Source organism: Xiphophorus hellerii, chromosome 22, assembly GCF_003331165.1.
Source record: "Xiphophorus hellerii strain 12219 chromosome 22, Xiphophorus_hellerii-4.1, whole genome shotgun sequence".
Classification (NCBI taxonomy): domain Eukaryota; kingdom Metazoa; phylum Chordata; class Actinopteri; order Cyprinodontiformes; family Poeciliidae; genus Xiphophorus; species Xiphophorus hellerii.
The window spans coordinates 8,843,783-8,868,914 of NC_045693.1; the positions used below are offsets into that span (position 1 = coordinate 8,843,783).

Genomic DNA, 25,132 nt, shown 5'->3' on the forward strand with positions numbered 1-25,132 from the left:
TAGGATTTTGACTTTGCCTGCAAGCTTTTTGAGTAACCTGACCTGGGTTTCAATATTTTGTATTTTGATCCACAGGATTATTTTTGGAAAACAGCACAGAACCATAATTTCATTTGTGTTCAACCTGCTGATAAAGAGTCTTATTTGTGACATTTAATTGTTCATTTGCAGCCTTTACTTCGAAGCAGCATCAGACTTGTCATAGCGGATTTTCCTCTGGACCGAAGTAAAGCTGGATTTCTCACTTTCCATGCCAGCATCCAGTTAAAGACGGCAGCTCTGCTAAACCAAAAACCTGCGTCACTAATTGCTGCTGCTTAATCCTCTCATATCCTTCACCAGAGCGGCTTTTTTCTCCCTAAACAGATCGATTTACCGCAAAGATAAAAATAAAAATCAGGGCTAATTTCTCTCTCATTTCCTTTTTTTAACACTTTTTATTTAAAGAAGCTTTTTTAGGAACTTTGCAGGTCTGTTCTATTCAGAAGCTGCTAAAGAAGCTATTTGTCCCATCAGCTTCTTTCTAATGTTATATTTTAAATTTTTAACATGACTTTGGCTTTGACTTCAAGCAGCTGTGTTCAAACATTACTTATAAGATAAATCACTTTTTGTGTCAGAGGCTATAAATATATTGAATAAATTTGAGTTCAGATAGGAAAACGTATAAAAACTTGCATAAAGTGATGAGGCTAGTTTGTTAAAATGACCTCAAATTAGGACTAAACAATAAATCGATAACAATACATATTGTGATAGATCTGCACCAATAGATAAATTGATACGGAACCGCACAGCCTTCTGGGGGTGTAGGCAAAGGAAAAACTTTAATTGCTCAATTTCTGACGACCAGCACTCGTATAATGAAGCTGTATCTCAAAAGCTTTAACATGAAAATAAAAAACGGAAAGGCCTGGAAGAAAATAGAAAACTACCATTTAAATGGATCAAAGAGTAAAGGAATTGTAAAAGACAAAGTTCCAGGGCGATCAACTGTTAGCAGTCAGCTTAATACCCTGCAGTTTAAATCAATATAAACCTGTGAAGTGACATCAAACATGCTATTTCTGAGGCAAAAAACAACAAGAAATAAGGAGGAATTGTGTGATGCAATCCTGTCATCCATAGCTTCAACACGTCTTCACAGGTTTCAGAAGTGGGAGGACTCAATGTAGGACAGATGTGAAGCAGTTCTCGGAAACTGTGTTTATGCAACTCGATATCAGTTCCGTGATTCACAGTAAAACTAAATCTTCGAGTACTTTTCAGTTTTTGCAATACATGTTTGAGTTTGCAAAGAAAAATGCAGCAGTGACTGTTTTTGAACAACTTTTCTCCCACTTTTAATAGATTGATAATAAATTAGCTTTGGAAAATGTCCTGAGTATATTTCTATCCATATGGAAATAAAGATTATTATGAGTATATAAAGTCTATACTGGCTTTCTTAAACCCACTGCTAATTGGAACACAACTTTGTCGACTTCTTCTTCACCTCCTCTTCTGCAAGCTTCAGTTTTTCATTAGCAGTTGTCTAAACACTCATTTCCTGCAGTTTCAAATTGATTTATACACAGAGAGAAAGAGAGACTCCTCATATACATTTTAAAACAAACATTCTCCTCCCATCAGTGAAGGTTTTAAGCTCACACTGGTGCTGACAGAAAATTTCTCCAGAGGATTTCATCCTTTTACTGCTTAAATATTCTGGTGCAGAAATCACAGCAAGCGACAGAGTTTGAGACTTTTGCAGGCTGTTGCCAGGGCTTAGCCTTTAGCTGGGAGTAATGGCGCGTGGCTATTAAGCATGACCACACACTCTCAGTTAATCAAGGTAATGAGGAGATTAGCGGCTCTGTTTAAAAACAATTGACCAACAGTCTGGGCAATTTAGCATCCGGAAATTAAAACTGACCAGAGGACCTTGGGTTACAGAATGAAAGAAATGGGAAAACTTATTTATTTATGGAATCAATGCTCAAAATAGTCCATGGATACTGCTAATATCCTTAGCCGATCTAATGGAGTCATCGCCTTGATATGTTAGGACTGTTTTTGCAGCCAAAAATGTAATATGCATTTACTACATATCTAAAACTGTAGGATAACGATGAACTGTTCAATTTTTATTCAAAAGCAAGCATAAAGTGATGTTGATCTTCCTTTTTTGTGTCCTGTATCTCCAATGGGAGGTCAGCTGTAAACAGCCCAGCCACCCACGGTCTAGCAGCTTGATGAAAGGTTCCCTCTGAGAGGGATTACCCGCCCCCTCCACTGCAGCCTTTTCAATCAGAGCATCCACCTCAAGCACCACTGGTAGAACATGTTTGACCACAGCAAAGTATACAGAGCTCTTCATCCTTCAGTACATCCTGGAAAATAGAGTGAGTAGGGGGCGAGGGCTGTGTAATCATCTGGCTCATACTTGAGATACTGATGGAGAACTGGCAGAGCGTCCAGGCTGTTTAACCTCAACCCACCACCCAGTAAACCCACCTTCACTTCACACATCCACAGCTCTGCCCAGGCCAGAAGATTAATGCTGCATGAAATGGCATCACAGGCCTCCTCTTGTGAGATATTCTCAGGATTGTGAGTGTAGTGGTAATAAAAATGGAGGGACAAATCGCCTCCTCAAAGACTCGAGGAAAGCTGCAATTAAATTCCTTTTATAGTTCTTTGTAATTAGGATACGCCCATAGGGACCCTGTGTGCATGTTTGCCTCTGTTTGACATGTATTGTTGTGATCATACTGGCAAGTGTGAATTCATGTATCTAAATATCGCCTTTGTGTTAAATATTTAAAAGGTTTTGTGTGTTTTCTTGAAGAAATTGGATCAAAAAGGGACTTTTTGTTTGCATGTCGTGAAGAAGGAAGTTGCACTTGCGTCTTTTTCAGAGTTTTTTTGTGTCGTTTTCTTCAGTGGTTCTTGGTGAGGAGGTGAACGTGTTTTTCAAAGAATTTGGTTCGTTTGACAGTGCAGTGTGAAAGCGAACCACTCCAGATGAAAATGTAACAAATGTTGCAATTTTGGTCCCTAATCTAACCGAGTCTACCGGAATAAGTGTGTTTCATGTTACTCTAGTCAGTGCTTTTGGAAAAACTCAGAAGATTAAAGGTTTTATTTCCTACTTTAATCTCTGGTGCAACTTGTTGATGACTTTTAACCTTGGTGATATTTTTTATTCCTTTCCTGCAGGGGCTGTTCCGAACTTTACCGGATACCAATGGTGGAGTACAAGGTGGACAGCGAGGGCCAGCCCTGCGAGTACAAGACGCCCTTCAGGAGAAACACCACCTGGCACCGGGTGCCGGCCACTGCTGGGGCACCTCTGACCCGGGGCTCGCCCACTCAGGGTCCTGACCGGCTGCAGTGCCAGCAGATCCTCCAGCAGCACCAGGCCGTCATCCCGCGAAGCACTTCCTTTGATAGGAAGCTGCCAGATGGCTCCAGGTAAAACTTTCTGTTCTCCCAACCAGAGCTCTAAATACAACGGGTTAAAAATAACTCAAGAGAAGGTTTTCATCTCAAAACAGATGAGGGTCAACCCAAACACGGTGAACGCATCTATTCCTCAGGTCTGAGCGTAAAGCAGATCATAGATTTATGTGAGTGAAGAATGGAAAAAGCTTTACTGCATGTGAAAATCCTCTGTTTGCCTTTGAGACATCTTCACTTGAATGTATTGAACTGTTTTTGTTTTGCCTACTGCAAGACTCCCCTGTGATCCACCAGTTATTTTCCAATGCAGGTTTTTGATTCGGCCTGATGTTTGCCGAACTAACTCTCATAAAACACTTAAAAACATAAAAAACATTAACGTCCGCAATTCTTCAATCCCTCTGTTTCTGTTGTACTCCTGTTAACAAAATGGTTCATTTCTGTACCAAAACCTTCTTCCCGGTTAGTATGCCTATAAAGCTGCAGTGAAATGATATGTGATTAATTATCCTGTTAAGATGGCTGGAGAAGCAATAACAAGTTTGTCAGACAAATCGAGAGAGGAAACAAAGCTTTTAAGACATTTCTGGTCAGGGATTTTCATGAGAGCTACAATCAAACGTCGCCACCCCCAGTTCTGTGTGAGAAAATCTTTGAACTCTGTTTTTTTTCGCATTTAGAAAAGAGCCACAGGGACACTTTGAGGAGCTGTTATTGTGTTCACTTATTTGCATACATACAAACGGAGCATTTTAGTCCAATGAATTCACAGCCTTGCTTTCATCTCCCTTCAGATGATAAGGCCACACTCAGACTTTGTTCATGTCCTATTTTGGACATCTCCATTGAGCCATGTAAAGCAGTGATTTGTTCAGACTAATGAAACCCCTACAGTCATGATAACCTTTCCAGTGTGTCACACCGACCCCCCCTCCGGTGTTGCCTGCTCTGACTATACTTGGATAATGGCCACCTTCCCTGTCTAATCAGGCTCTCTGGAAGTGGGAGAACTCCCATTCCCCCTCGCTCCCTTTTTCGCCGCTCTGCCTTCCTCTTCCTTGCACCCTGCTGAGGAGGAGGTGATAGGGACACTGACACGGCTCGGCTCATCTCATCCAATTACTACAGAAACAAAGACAGCGCTCTTCCCCGGACCACGACGTGTAGCGCCCCAGAGGGGGGTGATTGGTTGTAAAGGAGGCGAGGGAGAGAACGAAGGGGTGTTATTATACAGGAGCGTATTTTATAGGCATAAATCAACATAAATTATGTTGTCATTTCCTTTAATAGTTTGACTAATTGAAAAAGAAGAAGATCTAATGGTTAGTGATGACTCTCAATCATTTTAAATGTGGCAAAGCTGTGCAAATGACTAAAACCATTAGGAATAGATGGAAATGAAAGTACTAGCAAATCAAAGGCTTCAAATGTGTAACTTTTATTTCTCTAAATGATAGCAATAACTGAAGACAGAAACTTGGCAGGAAGACTCTTAAGGAAGGATCTACAGCATAAAGGGGACATATTCTGCAAATTCACATTTTGCATGTTTTTGTACTTCCATTTTGGGTTTTACTGTTTCTGATAATCAGCCCAACCACTTAAAAAAACATCCACCCAGCTTCTGGAAATAATCAAATGTTTTTTGGTTTCTGGAAATGAGCCATTTTAGAAACCTTTTTAATGTAACGTCACAAATTAACAGGCACTGACCCTCATCTAGCAACCCCAGTGAAGCCCAACCCATTTCCTAGCAATCCCAGCAGAGTTCCGCCCGTCACCTAGCAACCCAAGCCGAGTTCCAGGATATTTGGTCAGCTGGAAAAGACAAATGTTTTGTTGTTGTTACTGTCCAGAAGGATTTTGCTTTTCAAAGATGTACAGTTGTATTATTGCCCATCTGTTTGAAGCCATTTTCACGTGCGAGCATAAACGTTGACCAGACTAAAATCTTAATATCTAAGAATGATTTTGTGAAAAAAAAGTAATGAACATGTTATTTTGGCAGGATAGACCTATACTAACTTGTTCAGGTTAGCATAATAGGTCACCTTTAAAACTGCCACCATAAAGCATAATCCCAACCTAACATCAATTTGAATCGAGAATCTGTGCTATATAAAATATGCCTGTGTTACAAAACCAGAGAGCACCTTCAAACTATATTGCACCACAAAGAGAAATATTGCATTTGATATCCCCCTTCTCAGAACATCTTATCTCCAGGGAGGAGGAAAAGGAGAACAAGAAGGCAGATGCTGCTGTTTCAAATTAAAGCGCAAGGACTCAGCGGAGGAAAGAAAATGTTGCCATCAAACTAATGCATTTGATGATGTGAGCAGGGATTTCTTTTGTGACGGCTTATTTTTCTGTTAAAGAAATGCGCAGATGACAACGAAGGACTAATTTGTTATCCTCTGTAGTGACTAAAGTACTCTTAAAGCCTAAATAAAACATACTTTTACTATATATACTGTATATGTCTTGCAGAAGTATTCATTCATCCTGGACTTTTTCAAGCCTTTCTTACTTCACAACCACAAACCTTAATGCATTTTATAGGAATATTTTGTTTGTGATATTTCTTTTAGCAATTACAAATCTGCAAAAATCTGTTTGGCCTGCTTTTGTATTGGAGTCAATACTTTGTGGAAAAAAAAACCTCTCGATGCAATTACAGCTGCAGGTTTCTACCAGCTTTGCACAGGCACATTTATGAAAAATAGCTCAAGACCAGTCAGATTGATCAGGGAGCCTCTGTGAACTTTCATTTTCAAGTTTTGGCAAAGATTCTCAGAGAGATTTTACATAATAAGCCGTTGTTATTATGGCTTATTATAATAACATAATAAGCCATAATATGCCAGGGGTTCACTCTTCAAGAGCCAACATCTTGTATGTTTGAGATGTTCTACAGTCCTAAATTGAATCAGTATTTTTCTAAGAATTTGATGACCTACTGAGAACGAACATATCTAAAACTTTGCAGGACTATAGTTGGCCATAAGCCATTAAATTGTAGCTCTAGATGTATGTTACCTCTCTACCCTGGTGTCTTCTGTCAGGACTCACTCTGTTGATGAAAATAATCACTGCAGCAGTTTCACAATAGGGACCTTGTGTTTATGGCTTTAGTTCTCCAACACAGTGTTTTACACGTAGGTTGTAAATTTCTGGCCCGTACCTGAGAGATCCCCAACCGCTGGGCCACAAACCAATACCAGTCCATAGGTCTTTTAGTACCGCATTGCAGAGAAAGAATCAGTCGTTTGTTTTTGTTTTATGTTCAATCATAAGACCATAAAGCAGATTTGCTTAATAACAAAATCCTCTTAGTGACATTTCCTTTTAGCTCACTTGAGACACTGAGAATGTGAGATGTGACGGTATGCATCAGGATGGGAGAAGGAAGAGCGGTGTGTGTTACTGCATAGAGAATCCAATACAGCATGTTAAAAAGTATAAACTTTATTGGGTATGAATACATTTGCATGGCACTATAAGCTGAAGGCAAATGATAAGAATTTTTAAATCTTCAACAAAAGTTAGCAGCTAGCTACTTCAATGGTTATAGAAAAAAAACTTGAAGAAATGGTAAAACAATGGTAATAAAAGAAATGACCAAACTTCAAGTGTAGGTTTCAAGCAAGAGTCTACAGCTTGTGTAAATTCAGAATGTCCTCATGCTACTTGCATACATAGAGTCGCCATCTGGATTACTTTCTGCGGCTTATAAGCAGAACTAATCTCTTTTGTGTTTATCTTTGGAGAACAAGACGCCTTCTTTCTTACTGACAGCTCCAACATTTTCTATGGAGATTATCCCAGGCGCTCACATGCAAAGGAACTATTTTCTGCTGTGACACCAAGTGATAGTGATGCTAATGTTTGGGTAATATGTTTTTCAAGGTGCAGTCTCGACAGGTTTTGCATATTTTTTAAAATAAATGTACAAAGAGAGTGGATTAGTGCTGAAATGATTAGCTTTTATCTCTTATGTCAGTCAGACAGAAATTTCCAACATTAGCAGGTTTTTTACTAACCTTCGGTGTTTTTTACAGGACTTTGCAGGACATGGAGAATCCCCAGGTCACTATATGCAACAAGGGAGACCAGCACTACCGCAGCTCGCCCAGTAACCAATCCTCGTCCAGCGATCCGGGTCCATGTGGCAGCAGCAACTGGTCCCAGCAGCCCGGATATGATGGGTAAAAGAAACATAAATGAGTTACTTTTCCTTTTTGATATAAAATAGTCTCTCTATGATTATATCTTCTTTTTTCTCACTGTTGTGAATGCAGCTTCAATCAGTGCTCGCACTATTTCTAAGACCTGGCAATTTTACAAAATGATGGCCATTTTTCTGCATGAAATGACCAAATCATCAGTGCGCTTTTGTCGTAACACATTTTTTACAGGAAATAATCCACCAGAAATGTTATACTGTGCTTGCTACGGCTTAGCGGCACAGAAGACCAGATGGTATTTTATGAATATCATGCATGAAATTTTTTATTTCTTTATATTTCCTGGAACTTTTTGGAGCTTTTGTTTTGTTTTTTTTATTTAGAACATTAACACTGTCTCATATGAATTTCAGTTTAGTATTTTTAATACTTCTTACTTTAAAATCTTCTCTGTACACAGCCTTTGAAACCAAAATGTTCTAAAATTAATTATCCTATCCATTATAAATTTATAAGTAGAATGTTACTTGGCCTAATCTTATCAATTTAATAAATTTGAATAGATGCATGGATTATTGCATCTGAGACTGCAAACAGTACAGGCATGATTTTTGTCAATCTTGACTCAAATTCAACACATATACATCTGTGAATGAATGATTCTAGACCTTCATTAGAGCTGCAACCTCCGTCTTCTTTGCCTGTTAAAGCCTCAAACTTTCTTTGAACTGCTGAGGACCGCTGAGCCTTCTCCAGACCAGACGACTGATCTCCAGTTAGCGTCTTTGTTAAAGATAACGAGACACCCTGGCCCTTGTTCATCTGCTGTAACCCCGATTAGCCCTCGAAGCGATAATTAAGACCTGAATTGAAAAATGTGATTTTCTTTCCCTTTTGTCAAGAGCAAGGAACAGCTTGGCATGTTGAGCGGAATGAAAACAGGCCTCTCGCCAGAGCTGTCTGGCAGCTTCTTTATTCTTTTATAAGCTCAAGTGATTTGACCTTAAAGAAACTTGAGCTAATTGCTTTAAATCCGCGGTAGGTCTTTTGAAGCTTTTCTTTGACTAGGAAACAAAGCTCACACAATAGATTGAAAATCATTTCAAGTCTTTTTTGTGCCTTTTTTCAGGTGTCCCTCCCCTATACTGCATGAGCGGGCAGGTGATATCCAAGGAGGCGATGGAGAGATTCGCAGAGAGAGAGAGCCCACCCTGGAAAGAACCAGATCTGCAGGTGAATATAATCAAGATTCAAGTTTATTCTACATACAGATACTGTATAGTACAAGCAAAGTAATGTAGAGATTTTTTATTATTTATGGGTTCTTTTTTTTTTTAAATATTGTCTTTCATGGTTCTCCACAGAGGCCAAATGGCACATACCCTCCACGAAGATCCTGAATCCTCTAAAGCAAAGAGAAGGAGGAAAGGACTCGCCAAACAAGCTTTCCAGGGTGAATGTCTTCTCTGCAACCATTTAGGTTAACTCAAGCTGACAGCATGACATTCAAGCATATTTTCTTCATTGTTAGGATTCTGGTACTCAATGGTAAAAAAATATCAATCTACACTCTTCATCAATCTCAAAAACTCCCTAAGCAAGGACCCTGTGTTCGTTTTTCACAATTAAGATTAGTTGAGTGTCACTAAAGGGATTATACATCAATCAAAGATTATGTTTTTTTATTGAGATGTTATGTTTTTAACGATTTAAGTAAAAAAAAAAGCAAGAAATTGAAACACAATTTATTTCTAATTCTACTGTACAAATTTGTCCTGCAGCATTTGGAAGTTTAACATGCAACCTGGTGTTGCAAGTGGTTGCCTAAAACGATTTAAAGAGAAAGAAAAATAGGGATTCAAAGTTTCTCAACCACTTTGACTGTAAATTTTGCCACAACCAGAAAACTTCTTCAGTAGGAAAAGCAGATGACTCAGTTTAAAAAAGCGTGAGGCAAGAGGGAACAGCTGGTTTGTCCATCTGGGTCGTCAATGTTTGGTTTATTTTACCTTTTGGATCCTGCTGGAAATAAAATAGTAGCTTTAGAAAAAGTTACTCAGACATGCAAGAATTTCACAAAGTAAGTAGACAAAACAAACATTTAGTCCAAACAAATCTGTTGAATGAGAATACAGATTAAGATTTTTAGAGTTTCAAACCGTTAACTTACCTAAAGTTGACTAATGGATTGATTTAAAACAAGATATTTAAAAGAAGAGACATTCTTTAGAGCTTAACATTTTCATTTCAATAAAGATGAGCAAATGTTGGAGATTCAGGAGGTTGTTATGACTAATCTAAAAGACCTGTTGAGCATTTTCTTTTCAAATGATTTGAAAGAGAGCAATTAAATGTAAGACGAGGGTCAGATCAGAGTGTTTTGTGCATTACAACGGCCTCAATGTTTTTAAAAGCTGTACAGCAGTTTCAGACGTTCTTTGCTACTCATGTGTGTTTGATTTAGAAATGGACTTTACAGCCATCAGGAGCTGAACTGGGCTGCTATTCTCTCGCTCTTTCCAGTTGTCACATATCCTTCACCAGCAAGCAACCATGTGCCTCATCCCATCACCATTTCTGGCCATGTCACACTTTTCTAGGGCATATTTTAATAAAATTGTAAATATTTTATTAGCCGTAGTCTCTCCTGTCTATTTTATCTATATTTTTTTTCTTTTGCAGTTTTTTGACTCAACATCAACTCATCTTCTTTCTTATCCAACTAGTTGCTCCTTTCTGTCAGTTGGGGCTCTAAGCTATGTTTGCATTAACCCAGACTTTCTACATAAAAAAATCAAACCTTCCTCTTGGCTCAGTTTCTCCTAATGCACAAAGCTCATCCCTCCCCCCCAACTACTTTTGATTCGATGTGATTTAAGTTGCATCCATGATTTAACAGTGTTGAGCATAGCATAGTAAATAAAGAATGTCAGGTCAATTTCATGTAATTCATAGTTTATTTTCTCAGTCTGAGATTTACTAGTATCACATATTACTCAGATTTTACTTTGGTTATCTGTTAGACGTCCTTCAAATTAGATTAAAATCACACCATAAACTTAAAATAGAGATGCAGTGTGTGTGAAAGAGGGCTGTAAAAACATGAACGCTCTTATTTTTAAATAATTTGTTTCCTATACATATACCTAGTCTCCCCTGCTGTGTGAAAGGCTCATCTATTGTAATAACATCAGTCAGAGTGGAATCAGACTGAACCCTCATCATCTGGCACAGCGAGTTCGTTAAAACAACTATCAGAACAATCTGCAATTACCTGACCCAGTTTCATTTCTCTTTTTCCTTCACCCCTCTTGCCCTTTCCCTCCCTCCACCAGACTGGCGATAAAAACTCAAGCCACTCTAGTAGCAACACTCTTTCAAGCAACGCCTCCAGCAACAGCGATGATAAGCACTTTGGCTCTGGAGACCTGATGGACCCGGAGATGCTGGGCCTCACCTACATCAAAGGCGCCTCCACAGACAGCGGCATAGACACGAATCCCTGCATGCCCCCCGGAGCCCGGATGTTGCTGCAGGGAAGGGTCGGGGAACAGGGACACCCCTGGGTCTCTGAGCACCACGAGGACGAAATGACAGAAGAGGATCATGGGAAACTATACTTGCAGCAAGGCTTCGCTTCAGCCATCATGGGTAGTCACGTGACAGAGGGCAGCATTGGAGACCTCAGCGAGATTTCGTCTCATTCAAGGTACAATACAGATGAAGGTTAACGCTTTAATTTCTGCCTAATGGCAGGCAAACTTTACAACAACAATGTTTTTCTGGGTTTGTGGAAGCATTGGAACAAAACACTGATGACGTTTAACGCCTTGAAGTTTGAAGTTGTTTGCCTCACGTTCAGAAAATGTCAACTAAACTAACAAAAAAGATCATTTGCCTTGGCCCAGCCTTGAAAAACATCAAATGGAGACGGGGAATTCCTCCACCATAGGACTGGAATAATAAAGGCAAATAAAAGGTTGAACACTTTTGTATTTTCAAAATCATTTATATTCAATTGACTTTTATATTACACAACAGGTCCGCTTCACATCAAGGAACAGTAGTACTACAATATATATCCAACTGCATCCAGTTTAGTTTGACCCAATAATGCATCACAGTAAAATCCATCCTATTTAGTGCTGTTCATTTAGCAGCAATGGCTGAAGGGCCTTTCTAAAAAGGAGTCACAGCTAGTCACAGAATAGCTGAAACAGGAATACTTTCTGTAGGAAAGAAAAGCAGAATATTCTGAGGTAATAGGAGCAAGCACTCTACTTTCTTTGTAAAGAAATGCAGAGAAATGTGGATTTTTACTGTCTTACTTAAGAGGAAACAGCTTCTTAAATAGTCACAGAAGCACCATGTCTACCTTCTGTTAAAATAATAATAAAAAAAAGACAGATCATGAGTCAGTGGTTGCTCTTTGATACTTTTTCATCTTTATTGGTAATTACTTTGCTCTGTGTTTGCTCAATCCTAGCTGGGTCACTGAACTAATTTACGTGTGCTGGAAATTCACACCCTTTATTATGCCACATAGCTCACAGCAAAATCCTCTGTTCTGGAATACATCGGCGCTCGCACACAAACACCACAACCGCCAAACTATCGAGCCCGATACTGGATCTGTTCTGCCAGACACGCAGAATTACGTGCACAACTAATGGTCTGTGTCTGTTCATTGACCTTCTCTTCACCTGGTCGTGCTTAGTGTCTGCTGATCTACCACCCGGCTTATCCAGCTGTGCTGAAGCCAGCGGTGGTCGCTGCTCTCCGACTGAAGCAACGCGGAGGGTAGGGGGGTCTTGTGTGATCCCAGTTCCCATGGCCGGACTGCGGTTCTTGTGAAGAAAAATGGGGGAAGGGTGTTTATATTCACGCTTTACAAAGAATAAAAAGAGGATCTATTATTTTAACCAGCCATCTAAACTCAGAGCTTTGACTGTTTTCATACTTGGGTTGGTTTAATGTTGGAGTAAGGAAAGAGGGAAAAACTTTGCTTTGACAACTACTGTAAAATATTCAGTTTTATATAATTTATTCAGGAAAAATGCTTTTCAAACCAACCTAACCTTTTGTGAAAAAGTAGTTACGACCCTTGGCTGCAACAACTGGTGTTTGAGATAACTTGCAATTAATTTGGTTGAATTATTGTCCTGCCGTATAATCCAGCTGCGCTTCAATTTAACGTCAGATATTCTTCTTTAGGATTTTCTAGTAGAGAGCTGAATTTATGATTTTAACAATTATGGCAAGTTTTCCAAGTCCAAAAGCAGAACCCAACCATCATTTTTTCCTATCAGTAAGAATCTTTTTTAATGAAATGTTCTTAGTTTTATATAGGATACAATAGGACACACCTTCCAAAAAAAAACACACACACATTTGTCTGTCAGTTTAGAGAATACTCTTCTAAAAAGTTCTTGCAATCATGGAAATGACTTTTACTCCAAATGGGAGATGAGCTTTTTTGATCTCCTGGCAGTGGTTTTGGTCTTGGCGTTCTTCTATGGAAGCCATCTACACACATAGATGTTGTTCTTTATGTTTTTGTGATGTTCTTAATAAACTGTCGACGGGCTCCTGAAGTGAATTTGGTGAGGTGGATATTCCTGGTAAAACTCTCCACTGTTCAATGTTTTCTCCATTTGTTAATAACGGCTCCCAACAGGTTGTGCAGGAGTCCTAAAATTTCAGAAATGGCTTTTTGACCCTTTTTCAAATAGAATTTAATTAATTTGTCATTGGCTTTCTTTAGTTTGGATCACATTACTATATTACTTTTGGAGATTTTTTTGAACTACGAGTACGAGTAATCACATTGTTTCATGATTTAACAAGATGTGTGAACATTTCTACAGCTAGGGCCAGATAGCTTTTTCCCTTAAGTAAATAAAATCAAACCTAGAAATCAGATTTTTTTTTTTTACTTACCCAGGTTGTCTTTATCTAAAATTAAAATGTGTACAGATGAGCTGTAAGAATGACAAAAAATATAAACAGGAGAAATCAGAAAGGGAGCAAAAATTGTTTTACAGCACTGCAATTTTTATACTTAAGCTAAATTAAGAGAAAATAAATGAACGTTTGTGGCTGCTTGACCATAATTACATCCAGCCGAAAGGGGCAGGCATTGCTCAGTGACCCTCAGAAATAAAAAGGCTGGAAAATCTCTGGTTTTCACACATTTAGTGAGTGTTCAGCATTCTCAGCAAACAGAAGCAAGCAAACCATCATTTCTTTGGACATATTTTAAAGTTTTACAGCTTTGAGGTTGACATCTTTATGCAGTTCATTATTGTCTGACTTTTATTTGAGCAGTCGTAGTGAAAGTCCTTGGCAGCCAAGAGACATGAAATCCTAACTGTCGGCCATCATCATAAATGGAAAATTAATAAAGGGAAAGCCCCAGCTGAATGTGGGACTCTGATAATGACGGCATACTTATTTTTAAATTGCTGTGATTTAAAGCATATTCACAAAGCATATGAAGCCATTATGAGTTGGGGAATGTTTCAACCACCCTACTTACAATGATTAGATTTTGTAACAACAGAACAAAGCTGGTGCTGGGGTAATATTCCTGTCAGCAAACAAGTCATTACTTTGACCAACCAATCTTAATTTCAAGGGTGAATTCACCCCAATAACATGATTAGAAACAGTTTTCCGCATACATAGAAGCGTGTGAGTTGCTTTGCTCGTTATGCTTGGAGACCCATAAATCAGCAGGGGTCAGAGCAGCAGATGTCTGAGGAACCTCTGCATAGCACCGAGAGCAAGTGGAGGAAATGCCTCTTTTGGTTGAATGCACTGAACCATAAATGCGGTCTGTCATTTGATATTTGATGAAATATTGAAAGGACAAAGTTCAGCAGGAAAACGAGCATGACAGACTGGAACTGAGTCGTCTCATGAAGTAGGTTAAAGGGGAGGTACTTTATTTGGAGGGGATTATGTCACCCCGGCTGGTTGCAATGCTGACCATTCATGAAACATTGTGAGGTTAGGGCTGGACAATATGGCGGAAAATCTTATTCCAATTTAACTGTTTCGTATCAGTCTATCAATAATTATTTGTTAGATTTTTTGTTTTAAATATCTGAAATACTACCAAACCTGTGGCTTAACCTTTACTGTTTTATCCAAAGTTTTCACTCCACACCGTCATTTATTTTTTAGCATATGAGGCAGGGTGGAGAAAACTTAACTTGCTCCGGCGTCAGTTACTCAACAAGTTGCTGCTAGTTAACCAAATAACGATTGAGCGGGTTAGGCTACATTCACACTGCAGGCCTTAATCCCCTTATTTTTTGTGAAATCTGATTTCTTTTTTTTCTCTCTTTCTTTTTTTGGCACGTTCATTCACATTTCCAAATATTCAGAAAAATGCAGATTGGATGAATGCAATCTGACTGTAGACTCGACTCAGGTCAAATTTGAAAAGATCCGATGCGTACCAGATTTAGAACCACATATCCAAGTGACCTGGGTCACATTCTAAAAAGTCCGATTTGTGTTGTTCAGACTGTCATAAAAAATGAATTTGGGTCACTTCAGACTGCAGTGTGAACGTAGCCTTCGTTGATTCCATCAATCTTGCTTACCTGGACCTGAGAGGTCAAGCTAAATCCTTTCCTCTGCCTACATTGACCAGAATGCTGTGCGGTTCTGGATCGGAGCTCATTGAAATTCTTGAATATTCTATCAGACGTATTATTTATTGATACACGTCTATCACAATTTACATTGATAATAATAATACATCAGACCTATCTGGCATTTTTAGGGCATTAAAAGACGCTTAAATAAATATATTTAATCTATTGTTATTGATTTATTGTCCAGCCCAATCTGAAATAATAAGAAATCATCCGTTTGACTAATTTCCATACATCTACCAAGTTGTGTTGCAAACATCCATGATTTTTTTTTTATTGCTAATGCTTCTTTTTTGTTGTTATTATTATCACCATTATTTATGTTTTGTATTTGTTCATTTCATTCATTGTTTTGGTCATGTTTGAGTTACGTTTTGCTTTATTTTTGCTGTTTGATCAGTGGCTCACACCACTCTGGCAGTCCCCTGGCCCGCGGTGCCAGGTACTGTATGTCCGCTGACTCCTCCAAGGTGTACACCATCCCCCAGACGAGCAGCACAGGGCCAGAGCCGGGGCCCAGCTCCGAGGCCTGTGGACAGACACGCACACAGTCCAGCTGCAAGCTCACAGAGAGCATGAAGACAGCTGATGATGATGATGATGGTGATGCCCACTGCACTGAGGGACCTCCCAACATATCAGAGTGTGGGTGAGTGTGCGCGAGACAGAAAAGGTCTCAAGAGTGCACGAATGAGGTCATCAAAAAATGAGGACAACGTCACTAAAGCACCTTATTTATGTGGTTTGACTCAATTTTTCATAATTTACCATTTTATTATTCATGCAGAGCTAAATAATTTCCCCTTTTTATATTGTCTTTATCAAGTTAAAAGCCAAAAAGCTTTGGTCACAGTTTGTTTAGAGATGCAGAAACCAATCGAACTATCAATTATTTTATTAATCGATTATTCTGACGATTAATCGGATAGAAACATGGCCACATTTTGCAAATTTTTCTTTTAATCACTTCTGCCTTTTAATATAACATTAACAATATATTAAACGTTTTATTGCCTGAAATGCAGTAACATAGCAGTCCTTTAGTTTACACATGATCATTGTAGATTAATTGAGAAATTTTTTTTTTTTGCAATAACCGATAAATAATTGGATATCAAAAGATGCTTCATACGAGATTTATATATTTCTTTATTTTTTTTTACAGAATTTGAATAAAATTACGTTTCTTGATGAGTTCTGGGTTTTATAGATAAAGAAGTTTTTTACATCTTAAATACAAATGTGCATATTTGTGTACTGCTCTGAGAATGTTGTTCTTTCAGCAGTTGGTCTTTTTTGAGTCTGTATACTCCAGTTAGCAATTAATCACTTACTAAATTAGCTGACGATTATTTCAATGATCAATTAATCCGATAAATGATTTCAGCCTTTTTTCATGAATTAATTCTGATTTAAAACAGCAACTGGTAAGTTATGAGCTGGTTGGTAAGCTGTTACAAATAAAAGCAAACAGCTTGTTATATATATTTTCTTGTAAAATCTTAAGGACAGAATATTCTGCAACCGTGGCATTTTTGCATTGGCCCTTGCCTATTTCTTTTACAAATTCATGCATTGGCTGAAAACAAGAACTTTTTTTAGCACAATCCTTAAGACAAAGCTAAAGTTCCATGAAGATATGTTTAATACAAAGTGTAAGTTATGGTATTTAAGGCTCAGTGCCTGTGATTATTTCTGCCTGTTAGCACCAGGTGTGAAGCATGCTGTTGGACCAGCTTCCTTTCAGACCCTCTGCATTGTCTTTCCCATTCAGAGCTTATAAACTGGCCTTGATTGAAGCCGACAGCCACAAAATAAATAAGCTCAATGAAGCTGCTGACATAATACACTTGACACATGTCACATGTCGTTATTGATCACTCATCTGATCTCGGATCCCTGAGGATTGCGTTGCTGGGTCTCTGACAGATCAGCCTCTCTGCTGCGAGCCAAGCAACGATCTGTCACACCCTCCACAGAGCAGCGACCAGAGAAACGTATGCAGTCATTTAGAAAAGTTGAGAAAGTCCTCTTTCTCTTTAGATGTTGTATGAGGATTGATGACTGACAGCATCTCCCTGATAATTAAATGGCCCGCTGCAGGGAGGGTTAGATGTATGTAAGTAGTCGTTTGAGGGTGTTAGAGACAGCTCTGGGCATGTTTTGGAAGAGCGAAAGCGATATTTGCCCTCGAAGAAACTCCCAGCTTCGGCTTCTGAGTAATCCAATTGAGGCTGTGAAATTTGCTGTGTGATTGATCGCGTGCACTGAAGCCGTCTTCTGCCGACTTATGAAAAAGCTCCGTAATTCATTTACCCTCCCCACTGCTTGTTTATATATTCCTGCCGTTTTATTTCTTCTTACATAACAGTGTCTCATGATAAATGGCCTAATATTACTCACAGATATTGCTCTAACGTAATGAAGTTTCTCTTCCTCTCTTTGTGAAGTTTTCCCATTTGACCTAACACTGTATGAAATGCAGGATCTGTTTTAATGCTTCTAATCCCAGGCTGCTTCTGATTCTTGTTTCAGAGGAGCGGAGAGCTTGTTAGCCTTCCTTCTCAAAATGCTGTCTGAGCGCTCCAGGTACACTGTTATAGTCGAACCCAGTGGCCCTGATCTAACCCAGCCTGCTCCCTTGCACACCGTCATAACCCCCTCCACCCCCCTTTGTTCTAGACCATCACGCCACTTGAATGTCATGACCGGTCTCAAGTGCTGGTCCTGTCAACATGTGACACATTCAAGGGGCAACCAACTGTGTATCTGTAGCTGTGACATTTCTGCAGTTTCTTCCACACAACCTCACTCTTACTGTAACTGCAGTTTAGCTATAGAATAAGATTTCAGTAAAATGTAGGCAGAATGTCTTGAGAGTTTTAGCATCAGGCTATAGCAATGTTTGCCATTTTTGTTTTTTTCACATTTCAACCTAGAGCTGGACAGTATGGCTGAAAAACGTACAATATAAGCTATTCATATCAGTCAATATTGATAATTATTGATTAGTTTTTTTGTTTCAAATATCTGAAATACTACCAAACAGGTGGCGTGACCTTTCCAGTTTTATCCAGTTTTCACTCAATGCATTAGTGTTTATTTTTAAGCAGTTATGAGGCAAGATGGCGAAACCTGAAACTGCTGCTTCGCAAGTTATGGTGCGTTCACACCAAAAGCGTTTTGAGCGTCAGGCGCGTCTGGTTTACATTCACAGTTTATGTGGAGGCGCATTAAGGGCACATTGTGGTGCGTTTCAAATGTCTAGTGCGGCGAGATTTGAACCGTTTTGAGCGTTTGATGCGTCAAGAGCATCCAACGCGTCCAGTGGAAAACAATGGCTAGAGCTGAGGCATCTGACGCTCCCTCGACGCGCCTCCACATAGATTTTGATTATAAACCAGATTCGCAAAATGCTAGGTGTAGACCAAAATGTAAAGCGCCTGCATTTAAAGTGTACAAGTGTCGAACTGGAAGCGTCGGACGCGTTTTTGACACCCGTAAAGCTTTTGGTGTGAACGCACCATTGCTCAAGTGGTGAGTTGCTAGGTAACCAAAGAGTGAGTGAGTGAGTTAATGCCACCAACCTAGCTTAGCTGGCAGTTAGAGGTTGAGCAACTAGAACCCTTCCTCTGCCTACATTCCCCAGAATGCTGAGCTGTTCAGAGAATGTATTGAATATTCTGTCAGACGTATTACTTTATTGATATTGACTTATTGTCCAACCTTACTCTAGATATGTACAGCTGATAAAAACACACCCAAAAGTGATGTGTGGTATTGGATGATAAGTTGGTTCTACAAATGATAGGGAGGCTGAATACATAACAAACACAATCATTAAAAAAAATCTATTTAAAGTTTTGCCTTTTTGTATTCATTTAATTTACTATCACATGAAGTCCATGAAACATGGAAGTATTTACTACACCGAGCTACATAAAGCAGTCTGACTCTCAGAAATAGTGTCACTTCGTCACCAGCCTGTCCTATCGTCTAGTCGTCTGAACCGATATCCCCACGGCCATGTAACACCCTGCCAACAGCACTCAGAGTGTCGCGGACAGGCTGCTCATTTAAAACAGAGCTCACACCGCCACACGACTTCACCAGCCAGGTTGGTCACATCCGCCATGCCCTGTGCCCTCCTCTCTTAACACCCAATACCCCTGCAATCAGAATCATTTAGACGTCCTCAAACAAAACCTGCTGAGAACCAGTTCCAGGACAACATGTCACCTCTTCAGAATCCGTCTCCAATCCCTGCATAGCGACTTTTATGTCTTCCCTCGTTGTTGTTGTTGTTGTGTTGAGCACTCCTTTGGTCTGTGATGGTCTCTGTTCGAAATGCTTGTTTTTGTTCCTGCCCCTCACAGTGCTTGGCTGCACTCGTCGCAGTCTCTTTATTCATGGATTTGGCACACCGGTGTTGGACAAGGTGTTAGTGGAAATAAACCCCCTCACTCCCTAACGTCTCTCCCTCCCTGCTGCCCCATATGTAACTGACTAGCATGGAGATTCCTGATGTTGGCATGCCAAGATGAATCCATCACTTGGACCACGTTTTTCTTTGTTCAGCCGGTATTCCAAAAGTAGCTGCGGGCTCCTTCGCAGGATGTGGTTCTGGTAACCCTGGTTATGAAATCTGGTCTTCTTTGTTCTTGATATGATTTGCAGGCAACTGTACGCGCAGGAGGCAGCGTGCCGGCTCCAGCCTGCAGAGCACGATGGAAAATCCCTGCAGAGGCTGTCAAAAGAGGAATTTCGAAAGATGTTGCTGCCAGACAGCCCTCCAGGAGAAGACAGGAGCCGGAAGGTGAGGTCATTGAGCTGAATGAAAGAATGATTGCTTGATGCATAAAAAGTGCAACTAAATAAATTTTTATATCAATGCAAAAACACTAAAATCTTACCAAGTATTTTTGGTCTAGTTTCCAGTGCAAATATCTTAGTTTTGTATTATTTCCAGTGTACTAATGTTTCAGGAGCTTGTTTTAAGTAAACAATTCCTTAATATTGATTTAAAAAATAGTTTAACTAGGAGATTATTTCAATTATAACAAGACATTTTTTTCCATATTGTAAGTGAAATAATCTCCCAGTTGAACTGTTCAGTATATGCCTTCAATATATTCTTTCCAGGTGGATTGTCTCTGTTACTCTTGCTAACTTTTTCTTGCAGTTTTTTCTTCCACTGAATTTTCCATCAAAATGCTTGGGTACAACTTGCTGTGAACAGCCAATCTCTTTAGCGATGCCCTTTTATTCTTTTAGCTGTCACCATTATTGTGTAAGCCATAACATCACTTTTTTTTTTTGGAAAACTGGTTTTCCTTAGTTGTTAATCAAACCTTAAATATTGTATAAATCCATAATACACAGAGTGGTGCTTTTCAAGTCTTAATTTTGATTTCAAAAGTCTAAACGTTGGTTCCTATGAACATTTTTATATTATAACTTCACCAAAAACGACTTTTAATTCAGAACTTTCAGAAATTATCTTTGGACTGATGCAGTAAAAGACCAACGATTGAGTGAATCAACTGTAGAGTGCCTGGACATACCTTTCAGTAAACCATCATTTCTCTTAAAAATCTATTTTTAATGGGGTGAAGTAATATCCTACTTTTCTGGGAAACACAACTTTAGATGTTCCTGACTTTCAAAATTAACATACTCGAAATGTATCACTATCACTGTGTAGTGAATTTATATAAAAGTTTTGAACTGAAGAACTGCATTAAATTAACTTTTTAATGATTCCTAATTTATTGGGATTCACCTGTTTATTGCAGATGTATTCTGATTACAGAATATTTAATATTCTGCTCCTCTTTATAAAGCTATTGTCTTATCATAATAAGTTTAGATGATGATATGAGGGCGAACCCGGAGCAGATACTTTCTCCACGTCACAGTAGGAGAAAACCTCTGCTTCACAGCTGATGGACCTTTGCCCTGCTAACCCCTGTGTGACCCCTGACTCACTCAGCGTTAGGTTAACCTAATTCCAAAAGGAGCCTCAGTTTACACAGTTGGGATATTGTTGTTAAGGACAGGAAGTTGCAGAAAGATGTTTGATGTTCCTCAGAACAATTAATTGTATCCCGAGTTCCCCAGTGCCTCAACACTCATCCATTATCGACCAGGATGAGACCCTGGAGACGTCCAAATGGGTTCTGTTGGATGCCGGTCATTTTTAATACAAAGGCAGCCAGCAGTGTCCTCTGGCACAACCAAGCATGTCCCTCACATGAATCGGTTGAGTGCGCAGCACTTGTTTGCAGTTTTGAATCCCTTTGGCTTACTTCTAAAAGAACCAAGCTGTTTTAACACAGTTTCAATAACGAGAGAAACAAACACCTTGATTTGAATATGTTTTGTTTACAACCAAGAAGTAGAGCAGCCAGAGACCCAGAGGACGCAGCCAGCTGGTTTGTTACTATAATCGCCCTCTCCAGTCTGATAACACAGAGCATGGAAAAACAATTGAAGAGCGAGAAGTATCATGGGGAGCCCGATGCCAAGCATTCCTATCAGACATGCATATGGTCCCAAATAAGACACACTGCAGGGTGGGTACATGAAAGAGTTAAATCATGAAAACGACAAAGCTGGAAGCAGGGTTTCAACATGTCACGCTACCTCCAGAGGAGGGAACAGTACCTGAAAATTGTACTCAAGTAAAAGTAGCACTACTTCAACATATTTTTACTCAAATAAAAATAAAAGGTATCCATCAGAGAAATTACTCAAGATTAAAAAAAGGTTTTGGGGGTAAAAGGCAACACAAATACTAAGTAAACAAAAAATTTAATATCTAAAAATGACGTTATCAAACAGACCAAAAGTTATGTGGAAATTTTAAGCACAATATAAGTAACTTAATTATAAAATACATATATATATATAAATATATATATATATATATACATATATGAACTTGTGAAGAACTTGTGTTCTTTGGTCCACAAGTTCTTTTAACTTCACGATTTTGTTCCACTCTAGGCTAGCGTAACCAGAAATATTACTCAAGAACATCATAATAAAACTACTCAAGTAAAAGTAAAAACTACAGTTCAATAAAAAGTACATTTTTCTTTAAGTAAATGTAACAAGTTGCTACCCAACTCTGCATACTAGTTAATATTCTAAGTGACCAAGCAGATGATGCAACAAAGCTCAATGTGCCCTCTGACTGTCGCCCAATGCCAGTCTTCGTGCGGACAAGCAGGTGCACAGAGACATTCCTTGCCAGCCACAACGTCCGACAGACAGCCCATTGTGTGGCTGACGCAAAGGAAAGGCCGTTCGCAGACTTAGTCTCCTACAACATTCTTCTTTTGAACCTTCGGTGGGAAACAAAAGAAAAGCATCTGAATAGGTGGTTGTCCAAACACATCCTCCCATGTGGCACGTCAAAAAGGGGCCAGCGCCGGTTGCTGCCTTTGTTCGCCGCGAGCTGCAAGTCAGGGTAATCAGGAAAAAGTCTCGGTGGATGTGTCAGAGCTGGCAGCGCTGATAAGAGTTTTGCTGTATAAAGAAATGGTAAGATCTAACAACCCAAAGCTGCCCGAGTCGGTCTTAGTGGACTTAGATGCACCTTTAATAACTGATCATCTGTCAGATTTTTCCACCTTTCAATAGAAGAGTGTCTGTACACTTCTAAAGACTTTTCCATGCAGTGTATTTCACTGATCTGCATATTTATTCAAGACTTAATTCTGCTGTTTTTTGCCCCATACAGAAGCAAGAACCCAGTTTAAAGTTGTTCCGATGTGTGATAACCTTGCGGGGTTTTATCTTGTAAACTTTGAATATGAGAAAAGCGTGTTTGGGATGAAGGAGGCATAAGCATATCTCTGCTTTAAAGACAGACTGAATGTTTGTTAAATTCCCACTGAGGGACTTGTGGGGGATCTCGCTTTGAAATGCAGATGGCTGGGTGTTGGCTTGTGGAGATAGCAGCGCATTGTGGGTTACAGCTGGGAAGAAAGAGGCAGATATTTACCGATCTGTGCAGCTGCTCCGTGTATCATTTGTGGCTGCGTTTGATGTCACTCCTTCTGTATTTACGTAAACTAAATGGGACATTGATGGATGGGATTGGTCGCCGTGGTTTTGTGTGTTTAAACAGGAGATCCTCTGTCACAACTATGACCGCAGTAATGAGACACTACTCTCCCTGCTGTGGTATCCTGTGTAAGTTGTGATGGTGTTAATTTCCTGACCAACGAAGAGTTTTAACATCTTCATTTTGACCTTGGCAGCAGCATGTTTTGGCCTGTAGCTGTAGATTTTTTATGCTGGATGACCCTGCAGTTTTATTACCAAACCACTAACTGCAAAGGATTTAAGTCCCTAGCTGGCTGTGGACACATTGGTTGACCTGACAGCACATCCTTTAACCTTTTTATTGCACTCATTTTATTCTGTACATTGAGCAGCAACAAAAGTCACCCTCAAATAATCAACGATGCACAGATCAATATGGCAGAATAAGGTCAGCGGTCTAATTGACCATGATGTAGAGCCCCATACTGCAAGCTATAATGACCGATCTAAAGCACTTCCTTATGCGTTTACTCTGACACATTTAGAGACGGATGATGCACTAACCTGGAGGCTTTTTCTCCAGACAATTTCAACATAGACTAGCTGATCCAGAACGTTCATTATGCCGATTTGTTGCCTGCTTTACCACTTCTTAATTCAGTTTATCTGGATTCATTCTCCTTGAAAACATGACCTGTATAACAGAAATACTTTATTTTTCTATCATATACACTAAGAATAGATGAGAGAAAACGTTTCTCTCCTCTAGAGTGTGGTAAGGTTCTTTCCGCCGTTATACAAATCTTTGTAACAGGAAACAAGAAGTAATTTTAGATTTTTCTTCCACCTTTTCTTATCCTGTTAAACCGATATGTTACAGGGAAAAATATAAAAGAAATGAAAAACAAATGTAATACTTTGTCAAACAACCTTTCAAATAAGAGGTTTTCAAAGATCAAAATAATCTAATTTTACAAAAATATCAGTCAGCAGAAGGGCACAAAAAATTGGTAACACTTTATTTGATAGGGTGTGCGTAAGAGGGAGATGAGACTGTCATAATCATGAATTGTCATTCAGTAAATAATGACACTTTTAATGCTAAGTTGACAATTTTAATGGACTTTTTATACAAGTTTTAAAGCAACTTTGCATTAAAAGTGTCATTATTTATCGAATGACACTTCATGACAACAGACATAAACATTCATAAAGACTCCTTCACGTTCATGACAGGTGTAATGTCACGTTTATGACAGTGTCCTGTCAGTCTTATGCACACCCCATCAAATACAGTGTTGCCAAAAAATCTAGTAAGGTGTAGCGCTAAAAGACAGAATCAAGCAGGAGAGATTAGCCAGAAATGTTTGTCCACCAGTCTGCGTTCAACCTAACAGGTATCAAGCTTCTTTACTGACTAACAGGTGGATCGTGTGGTGACTGTTTTCATTATTTCTGTTTCTAAAATTAGCACAGATCCTCAAAACACTAGAATACAGGCCTCATAGCAAGCCTGATGCTTCATCAACAATTTTATCTACCTGCTTCACTAGTACACCTATCTAGATTCAAACATATTCTTTAAACACTAGTCAAAAACAAAAACACAGCCCTTTCTTACATGTAGGTTCACATGCTGCATGTCTACCGTATTTTCCAGTGTATAATTTGCTTTTTTTTTCCATAGTTTGGCTGATTCTGTGTCTTTAGTCAGTTGTAACTTATGTTTTTTTCCTTCTTCATGACACATTTGTTTGACTGATGCATTAAATATTAATT

At 39.1% G+C, this 25,132-nt stretch overlaps 1 protein-coding gene across 6 annotated transcripts in view; it reads left to right on the forward strand.

Moving 5' to 3' along the window:
- LOC116713200 (signal-induced proliferation-associated 1-like protein 2) overlaps positions 1-25,132 on the forward strand; it is a 116,401-nt gene that overhangs the window by 77,341 nt on the left and 13,928 nt on the right. For 4 of the 6 annotated variants that reach the window (XM_032553273.1, XM_032553271.1, XM_032553272.1 and 1 more), the window contains 8 exons: positions 3,202-3,456; positions 7,506-7,652; positions 8,761-8,864; positions 8,996-9,084; positions 10,967-11,340; positions 15,699-15,947; positions 17,834-17,887; positions 19,976-20,114. In XM_032553273.1, the coding sequence (XP_032409164.1) occupies positions 3,202-3,456; positions 7,506-7,652; positions 8,761-8,864; positions 8,996-9,084; positions 10,967-11,340; positions 15,699-15,947; positions 17,834-17,887; positions 19,976-20,114 (1,411 nt within the window). The remainder of the gene's footprint in view (positions 1-3,201; positions 3,457-7,505; positions 7,653-8,760; positions 8,865-8,995; positions 9,085-10,966; positions 11,341-15,698; positions 15,948-17,833; positions 17,888-19,975; positions 20,115-25,132) is intronic. The other 2 variants (XM_032553274.1, XM_032553276.1) reach the window with 2 other exon arrangements.